Raw genomic sequence first — 10,296 nt, 5'->3', positions numbered from 1 at the left:
TTACTTTTTATTGTTTATTTCACTTTTCTCTGTCAATTTCACTTGCTTTGGCAATATAATCATATGTTACCCCATGCCAATAAAGCCCCTTGAATTGAGAGACAACAACCACTGCCCGAACCATAGCTAACTATCTTCCATGCATATTTGATTACTGCCGGTAAACTAATTACAATTATCCGGTGCTGTGGGTGTTTTCATTGTAAATGTTTCACTCCCCCGTTTAACCTGGGAAGAAATAGCTTGCAGTTTTGATTTAATCTCTCTCTCTGTTTCACTGCATTCTCGTGAAGGCTAGTTTAAGTAGCCTTCAAATCACCCTCCTTCCTCTAAGCTCTTCTGTCTCCCCCCATCTCCTCCTCCCCTCCCAACCAACTGATTCAAATCGCCCCCGATGCTATGCGTATAGTGTGTGTCGGTGTGAGAGCGGAGCGAGAGAACCAGAGATTTGATAGTGCTCAGTCGTGTGGGAGGATTCAAGCCGAGAGACAGGTACCCAGGCCGGGCAAAAGCAGCGGGGGACGCCACGGTAACAGAGATACTTATTTAATCGCCCCCGGTAGAATACAGATGCATGGCACCACAGCTTGCTACGGTGTTCGTTCCTAAACGTTACCTTGAAAGAGGCTGGCTTAGGCTACCGGATTTTGACGATCGTTTTTTTAGAATTGAAACGGTTTTTACTGAGCTTCGCCGGTGAACGGAATAAATTAATGAATACGTTGATAGATGAACGGATGAATGGATCTTATTGAAATCCGTGTTTTGTGCCAGTCTCCGTCGTTATTAACGATCCCATTCTCAATGGAATGAATGATCAAACGTTGTCGCTCGTGAGCCGCCAGCTCTAAAAGGTAGAAAGAAGCCCTGGCGACGCGCTACTGCTTGTTGTTCCAAAGAAAAAAATAACTGAAGGTTACAGAAAAATCTGTTTATTTTTTAACGTTTTCGTCTCAAAAGAAATAGCCTTATAAACGCATAGCGCTACAATGTATCGTCATATGATTTGTAATCATACTGCTCTTTGGCTACTGTAGACTAGATGGTGAGGTCGGTCGTTCGTTGTGTAGTAGCAACACGTCGGTTAAATTCAGAGAGCTGAAACCAAGGAAACAGGACACACACTTGAGACACATGATGACAGTCAGGTGTTCTGTTAGCAACCACTCGACTGCAGGTGACCACTGAGAAATATAACATGATGTTATTGCGATACATATTATAACATTTATATGCCAAAATGACTTGAAAGTGACAAATTGAAATGTTCATGTGTGTGTGTTGTAATAGCCTACTGCAATGTGTGTGCATGATTTTTATGACAATCCTGTGTGTGTGTTACTTTCTAAATGTAGCCTAATTCTTTACAGTTACTGGTGACCTGTCCAAAATTGTAATCAGTAACGTAACTTTTGGATCACACAAACTCAGTAACATAATCTGATTACTTTCAGTTATTTTTAGATTAATTTCCCTTTAAGAGGCATTAGATGAAGATACACATTAATATGACCAATTGAACGACATCTGTTGCAGGATAAATCGATGTTAAGAGTTTACGTAGCTGGTGGCCATAAATGGATGTTGGAATGTACTTTATCGGGTGGTTGTGTAGGCTTCTTCTAACGCTTTGCTTTCTGATGTAGATAATAATACGATTAGGCTATAGCCTATCTTTACATTAAAAACCAATGTCTGTCAGATTTCCAGTCATTCCAATTAGCCTAATTGAATACCCCTTGATCTTCAAGAGAAGGACTTGGAAATATAGATTAGGCAAATTGTTTTACCTGAGCATAACCCAAAAATTAAGGACTTTTTTTTAGCCTACTCTGTTGTTTATCTTCTTATCATGGATGACTGCTCTCATGAAATGGCATGGTTTGAGCACTACTGAAAACTGCTATTTGCACGTGAAAAATGAATGCCATATGCTGCATCTTCTAAAGGCTTAATGTAACGGGTTACAGTTACAGTTTTTTGTAATCATGTTATATTTTATGACTGTCTTTTCATCACTGTTGAAGCACAAAGGCTTATTGTCATGTCATCATTTAATGCTATATTAGGCCTATCCTTTGTAATAACCATCATCATCATCTTCATTATCATCAATGGCAGATGTTCAGAAAAAGCTGTTATACAATGAGTAGGTCTTATCATTGCCCTATGTAGAGAAATAGGCCTACATGTCATGTTGTGGGCAGCCAAATGTAGCTCTACGTTTGTTTTAACTCAACAACCGGCTAAACAGTTTAACAGTACCCAGGTTAACCATTCTAACAGTTTGCATAAAGTTAAAATGATTGTGTTGGTATTCACACAAGTGCTATAGGCTTCACCACATCATGCAGTGACCAAGACAGTTAAACAGAGGAACCAGTAAAGAGAAAAAAAAATGAACTCAGTCACTCCCACCCTAGCAACACTCCATTTTCTGAACTGTGTTAACTGTGTTAACAGTAACACCACCCAAGTTAAGCCATTTTAACAGTTTGCATGAATTAAAATAATGATTTCACACAATGGTACAGTCCATATGCCTTACACCATCAAAACGCAAACCCAAAGAGTGAGAGCTCTTTGCTCTAGCTGAGATACAGGGACATTTCAAACTGTCTTGCTCTGACATACAAGGATATTTCAAACACCTGCCTAACTAACTGCCAACTGGCACTTTTTTAAATAATAAAATATGAATCATTCATCTTTTCAGAGGATCGAGGCTACCTTAGATCAACGGACGAAGAAGTGTAAAGATTGAAGTCTGGTCACGCACATCACGTCGCATCTTCTCCTCTCCTCCTTTTCCATAGTCCGTTCCTTCAAACAATCACCATCATGGCTTCCAAACTAAACCCGAATGTCTTGTACGTCCAAGAACCGCGGGAGTTGACATCTTCACAGGAATCTGACCGCCTAGCGCAGCCCGAACCCGGGGAAGAGAGCTCGGATAGCGACGGAGAGACGGACGAGACGGAGCAGAAGCTGATCCGGAAAGTGTCCACGTCAGGACAGTTACGTGCCAAGGTAGGAGAGACACACACACACACAAATACTTTTTTTATTGAACATTTATTTAACTAGGCAAGTCATTTAAGAACAAATTCTTATTTACAATGAAGGCCTACCCTGGCCAAAACCGGACGAAGCTGGGCCAATTGTGCGCCGCCCTATGGGACTCCAAATCACGTTTTTCTTGTCATCATGAGAGATGAACTGTGGAATTGATCCTGGTTAGGATAGTAGGCCTAGGCTTAATGTTCTGAAGACACACTCACACCCACCCACACACATCATTGGCAACTGATTAGTAACTGATTAATAACAGTGTATTATTGAGTAAGACATAAAGCTTGTTTGAATTTGGTCAATACATTTATAGTGATTGCCGGGTTGAATCGTTACAGTTACTGATTGACAGCCATAGATCATTGTGGATCAATATGAAGCCATAGCTGTCACCTATATGGTGTTGCTTTTATAGTGATCTCATGGCTGTGTTTGTTCCTGAGACAGCTGGTTCAATCAAATGTTACCCTTTTGGCCTATGCCCTTTCCCATAGAGTGCACTTTTCCCCATATATTGCACTACCTTTGACCAGAGATATGCAAATAGCTCAGCTGGTAGTTGGTAGAGTATGGTGCTTGCAAATGCCAGGATAGTGGGGTCGATGCCTGAGACCACCAATATGTAATAACTTTACGCACACATGACTGTAAGTCGCATTAGATAAAAGCATCTGCTGAATTACATATATTATTTATATATATATATATATATATATATATATATTTAAAAAAAAATATATTCTAGTACAGGCTGAATGATTAACTGAATGAACAACAGAGACAGAATGCAATGTGGAATTGTATTAAATAGTTTGTGGTATGGCCCCATCTCTGAGGAATACTGATGACAGGTAGCTGATGAAAGGTAGCCTTTTGTTGGGCAGCTGGCATCGAAAACTAAAAAGGTTCGGTACCATCATTTTTTCAATGTTCATTACTTCTGTCAATTGTGTCTCACGTGATTGAGAGGATCAAGTCTATATCAGTGCAGCCCGTTTATAGAGCGAAGACCAAAGTGCCTGCTCCACTTATTCATTGCTCGAGCTATCTGGCTGCATTGTTACCTCCCCACTCATGCTGCACAGAAGTTATCACACTTGAATAATGCAACGCGGCATGTAGACATTTTGAAAATGTTTATTACTTTTCGCAAAACAATGTCCATACAGGCTAGAACACCTTTACACAATGCAAGATGATGTTGGTAGCTTCTATTTTTAATTTGTAGGCTAACTTTCCTTGCTAGCTTACAGCTGAATTCACAACCCTAGTTGTTGCAAACCATAATGCAATATATGCTGATTTCAAAGCTGATTGTCACCAAAAACTTTATTAATTCACTTTGTTTCCCTCGCCGCCAAAAACAAATTCACTTCTTCGTCTTCCTCACCTCCCATCTTGTTTCCACTAGATTCCATAGCCACAAAGTCATATTCCACAGCCACGTTCTGCCTGGCGAATTACGTCATTACTTTTTTAAAGCGACATCGCTCACTTAAAAAAATGCTTCTTCTATTCAAATGTTGTTGACCAGTACAATAAAATAATATGTTCTCCTAGCAGTCTCAATTAAAATAAGTCTTAAATGGAAGGGATTGTTTTGTCATCTGTAGCCCCATGAAATCAGCTAAAACAAGCTCAATATCTCAATGCACGCACACACTCCTATTGAATAATATGCATTCACCTGTATTGTGAATTGACCTAAGATACATCTTGATTTACCCAGTTTATCAATAGAGATGTACCATTCAAATAAATTATTATCATTATGTTGTTTTGTAGTTAGGTTGGTAAAAACAACGTCAGATTGATTGTATGATTGTATAATTGATTCATTAATGCATACATGGCTGTCTCTGAAAAAATGTGCATAAACATTTTCAAATGTAATGATATTGAACAGAGCAGTAGCTGAGTTTATCTGTCTGGATGAAGTGCCATTGTGTGACTTTGGCTAATACGCCTTCTTTTTTGTTTGTTGTGGTATCGTTTTGTTATCGTTTTGGTATCGAGTATCGTGATCGAGTGTAACCGATGTGAAATGGCTAGTTAGTTAGCGGTGGTGCGCGCTAATAGCGTTTCAATCAGTGACGTCACTCGCTCTGAGACCTGAAGTGGTTGTTCCCCTTGCGTTGCAAGGGCCGCGGCTTTTGTGGCGCGACGGGTAACGATGCTTCGTGGGTGTCAGTTGTTGATGTGTGCAAGGGTCCCTGGTTCGAGCCTGGGTTGGGGCGAAGAGAGGGACGGAACCTACACTGTTACACGAGCATTGTGATACTAAACCTGAGCTGTATTCGAATACTCATACTAACTATACTATTTGTGAAGTAAATTGAGTATGTAGTATGCTTATTGGTCATAGTATGGATACAGTTAGTATGCCAAAAGTTCCCAGATGTCGTTCTACATTCACCAAAATACGAAGTATACAAGCAGTGGACACTATTTCCGTGCTTTTAGGGCCCATAATGCAATTCTTCAGAAAGTAGTCGTGGCTTCACAACGTTTTCAGGTTTTAAGAAAATGGAGGAAAATATGCAGCTGAAGTCCGACGAGAGTGGATACAAATTCATTGCTTTAACTAATTATGTCAAATGTTAAGAACATTTTGATAAATGTAATAAAGTAACGTTACGTAATAAAGTTACGTTACATGTTATGTTGGCTGATAGTTTGTTAGCTACGCTATCCTTACAAACCACATAGCATATCATTACAGCAGTATGTACCGGTATGTTAGCCAGCTACCAAACATTAGTTGGCTACTAATACACCAGTATATTAACTATATGCTACCTAACTAACTACCCAATGTTTATTGACTTGATTATTCACATCATTCTTAGCTTAGCTACATGGTAAAATCGTTGTGCTTTGTTTATGGACATTGTTAATTCGCTCTGGCTATCTACTCCGATTTCAGAGCACTCTTGTCTGAGTGTGCCAGAGTGCAGAATAACTGATGAATTTACGAACGCTCAACACCCATTGAATATGGCCGGTGTCAGTAGACGTTTGCAAAAAAGCGCAATTAAATTGTTGCCACCAGCACAGTTACACTCACCAACGCTCTAGATAAATTAAATCAAATCAAATGTATTTATATAGCCCTTCTTACATCAGCTGATATCTCAAAGTGCTGTACAGAAACCCAGCTTAAAACCCCAAACAGCAAGTAATGCAGGTGTAGAAGCACGGTGGCTAGGAAAAACTCCCTAGAAAGGCCAAAACCTAGGAAGAAACCTAGAGAGGAACCAGGCTATGAGGGGTGGCCAGTCCTCTTCTGGCTGTGCCTGGTGGAGATTATAACAGAACATGGCCAAGATGTTCAAATGTTCATAAATGACCAGCATGGCCAAATAATAATAATCACAGTAGTTGTCGAGGGTGCAACAAGTCAACACCTCAAGAGTAAATGTCAGTTAGCTTTTCATAGCCGATCATTGAGAGTATCTCTATCGCTCCTGCTGCCTCTAGAGAGTTGAAAACAGCAGGTCTGGGACAGGTAGCACGTCCGGTGAACAGGTCAGGGTTCCATGGCCACAGGCAGAACAGTTGAAACTGGAGCAGCAGTACGGCTAGGTGGACTGGGGACAGCAAGGAGTCATCATGCCAGGTAGTCCTGAGGCATGGTCCTAGGGCTCAGGTCCTCTGAGAGAGAGAAAGAAAGAGAGAAAGAGAGAATTAGAGAGGGCATACTTAGATTCACACAGGACACCGGATAAGACAGGAGAAATACTCCAGATATAACAGACTGACCCTAGCCCCCTGACACATAAACTACTGCAGCATAAACTACTGCAGGCTGAGACAGGAGGGGTCAGGAGACACTGTGGCCCCATCCGATGATACCCCCGGACTTGGCCAAACAGGCAGGATATAACCCCACCCACTTTGCCAAAGCACAGCCCCCACACCACTAGAGGGATATCTTCAACCACCAGCTTACCATCCTGAGACAAAGCCGAGAATAGCCCACAAAGATCTCCGCTACGGCACAACCGGGGGGGGGGAGACCACTTCAGTGACTCAACCCACTCAAGTGATGCACCCCTCTTAGGGATGGCATGGAAGAACACCAGTAAGCCAGGTGACTCAGCCCCTGTAATAGGGTTAGAGGCAGAGAATCCCAGTGGAGAGAGGGGAACCGGCCAGGCAGAGACAGCAAGGGCTGTGAAAACAGCTTAACCAGCTTTGCTAGGGCTAGTAAAATGGTCAGAGTGAGGTGTTCTCTCATTTGTGTCTGGAAATAGCTAGCAAGCTAGCCAATGTTAGCCAGCTAGTTTGGGTGTTTGACTGCCGTTGTGAGGTCAGAACGCTCGGATCAACCCTACTCCTCGGCCAGAGCATCTAGTGTGTGCTCTGAATGCTCCAAGAGCAAAACGCACAGAATTTTACGAACGAACAATCTGACAACGCTCTGAATTTACAAATGGACAATACGACAATGCTCTGAATTTACGAATGCCCAGAGCGCACTCTGAGCACACTCTGGCACTCCAGATTGAATTTACGAACTCACTCGAAGTTGTAAGATGTCTAGCTAGTCATTTGTTATGCTAACAAGCTAGCAAGAGGTTGCATAGCAACAGCATCAACTTCCTGAAGACGGGTGAAGCGATAGTACGCTTAACTGAAAGGAAACCATTCGTTTACGGCATACTAAAATGAACTAATAGTATATAGTATGCAGTATATACTCATTTAGTATGTAGTATACAGTATGTTAGTATGGGTATTTGAACACAGCTCTGGTATTGATATCGAAGTCAAAATTCTGGTATCGTGACAACACTAGGTTGTATTGATGATTGGTTAGATAATTGCACAGGAGCTACAGTAGCTGATATCAAAGCTTAGATTGGATTGCAAGTTGTCAATCAAATAGGCCATGCAATGCGGAACCATGCCTAAAATAGTTTGTGTGTGTGTGTGTGTGTGAGAGAGAGATTATTAGATTGTGTTTCCTGAAGTCACATGACTCAGATTAACCTAGTCATAGACCTAAGAATTTGGCCCCTTATAACTATAGGCTGATTGGATTAGAACTGTGTGTGTGTGTGTATGTGCGTGCATGTGTGTTTGTCTGTGAAAATTAGCACTGATTTGTTTCAACAAAACAGATACAGTATGCTAATTAATGGCAAACACAAACAATCTCCCTCTCTCTCGCTACTCTCTTTTTGTCTCTCTCCCCCAACTCCTTCCCTCCCTCCTGGATCTATCCCCCCCTTCTCTCTATATCTCTCTCTCTCCCCTTTCTCCTGATCTCCCTCCCTTTCCCATCTTTCTCCCCCCCTCCTCTCTCTCTCTTTCCTCCACCCCCTCAGTAGTCCCCAGTGTATTTGCATCATGCTCATTAGCTCAGAGCTAAGTGTTATTAGCCTTGACATGTCACCCAGACATGATTAAATTAAACCATTAACAAACACACAAACTCACCATTAACACTACAACTACGACAGTCAGCCCCAAAATGGTTAGAGTGGTTAGGGTTTCCCCTAGGTCGAACCAGTGCTTAGGCCTCAAGGGATTGTTGGTTTCCAGGGTTACCAGAAGAGTGTCTAAGTAGGTAGGGGAAACAGTAGGAACCAGAAGGAACCCATTTTTACCCATAGTTTAGGTTTATTAGAATATCATAGTACATATGCAGAAACATACATAAAATGTGATGTCATATAATATATATATTACAAAAAAGTTAAATTATAACATCAGTCTAAGTGCATCGTCAATAATTCACATGAACTTATTGGCTTCCAAGCTTAGTGTACTAGTACTGGAGAATATATAATACTGTAAGTCGAATGTATTGGGGAACTCGAATGTGAGGTGTGGAAAAGGGAAAACACTAGGGGGGAGGGGAAACAATAGGGTGGGGGGGGGTGTTCAGTAAACCTATGACAGTGAGGGGGGAGGGAGGATGGAAGCAGAGTGCCTACAGAGTTGCCTACAGGTAACAGGTGTGTGTGTGTGTGTATGTACACTAACAGGTGGCTTGTCTTCCAAGGGGTCCTGTTGTCATCTGTTCCGAGTAGGGCTGTGATGGTCATGGAATTTTGGATGATGGATTTTGGCCAGCCAAATGACAGCGGTCACCGTAATAACCGTTCGAATAGCCCCAAAAATAGATACCAAAAAATATACAGTCAAAGGTTTGGACACACCTACTCATTCAAGGGGTTTTCTTTATTTTTACTATTTTCTACATTGTAGAATAATAGTGAAGACATCAAAACTATGAAATAACACATATGGATTTATGTAGTAACCAAAAAAGAGTTAACCAAATCAAAATATATTTTATACTTGAGATTCTTCAAAGTAGCCACCCTTTGCCTTTGACAGCTTTACACACTCTTGGCAGTCTCTCAACCAGCTTCACCTGGAATGCTTTTCCAACAGTCTTGAAGGAGTTCCCACATATGCTGAGCCCTTGTTGGTTGCTTTTCCTTCACTCTGCGGTACAACTCATTCCAATCCATCTCAATTGGTTTGAGGTCGGGTGATTGTGGAGGCCATCACTCTCCTTCTTGGTCAAATAGCCCTTACACAGCCTGGAGGTGTATTAGGTCATTGTCCTGTTAAAAAAAAGTATAGTCCCACTAAGCGCAAACCAGAGGGGATGGCGCATCGCTGCAGAATGCTGGTAGCCATGCTGGTTGTGTGCCTTGAATTCTAAATAAATCCCTGACATGTCTCCAGAAAAGCACCCCCACACCATCACACCTCCTCCTCCATGCTTCACGGTGGGAACCACACATGCAGAGATCATCCGTTCACCTACTCTGCGTCTCACAAAGACACGGCGGTTGGAACCAAAAATCTCAAAGGACAGATTTCCACTGGTCTAATGTCCATTGCTCATGTTTCTTGGCCCAAGCAAGTCTATTCTTCTTATTGGTGTCCTTTAGTAGTCGTTTCTTTGCAGCAATTCGACCATGAAGGCCTGATTCACGCAGTCTCCTCTAAACAGTTGATGTTGAGATGTGTCTGTTACCTGAACTCTGTGAAGAATTTATTTGGGCTGCAATTTCTGAGGCTGGTAGAGGAAACTTTGGGTCTTCCTTTCCTGTGGCGGTCCTTATGAGAGCCAGTTTCATCATAGCGCTTGATGGTTTTTGGGACTGCACTTGAAATGTTCCAGATTGACTGACCTTCATGTCTTAAAGTAATGATGGACTGTCATTTCTCTTTACTTATTTGAGCTGCTCTTGTCAT

The 10,296-nt window shown here is 41.7% G+C and overlaps 1 protein-coding gene across 6 annotated transcripts in view; it reads left to right on the top strand.

Annotated features, from left to right (window-relative positions):
- Window positions 1-377: 377 nt before the first annotated feature.
- si:dkey-172j4.3 (diacylglycerol kinase delta) overlaps window positions 378-10,296 on the top strand; it is a 128,616-nt gene continuing 118,697 nt past the window's right edge. For 3 of the 6 annotated variants that reach the window (XM_029760660.1, XM_029760659.1, XM_029760655.1), the window contains exons 1-2: window positions 379-529; window positions 2,717-3,030. In XM_029760660.1, coding sequence (XP_029616520.1) covers window positions 2,842-3,030 — 189 coding nt within the window. In that variant the 5' untranslated portion in view covers window positions 379-529; window positions 2,717-2,841. Of the gene's footprint in view, window positions 530-561; window positions 1,178-2,716; window positions 3,031-10,296 lie in introns of those variants that run through there. The other 3 variants (XM_029760658.1, XM_029760657.1, XM_029760656.1) reach the window with 3 other exon arrangements.

Source organism: Salmo trutta, chromosome 8, assembly GCF_901001165.1.
Source record: "Salmo trutta chromosome 8, fSalTru1.1, whole genome shotgun sequence".
Lineage (NCBI taxonomy): Eukaryota > Metazoa > Chordata > Actinopteri > Salmoniformes > Salmonidae > Salmo > Salmo trutta.
The sequence above is the reverse complement of the archived record's forward strand: the minus strand, read 5'-3'. Positions and strand labels throughout refer to the sequence as shown.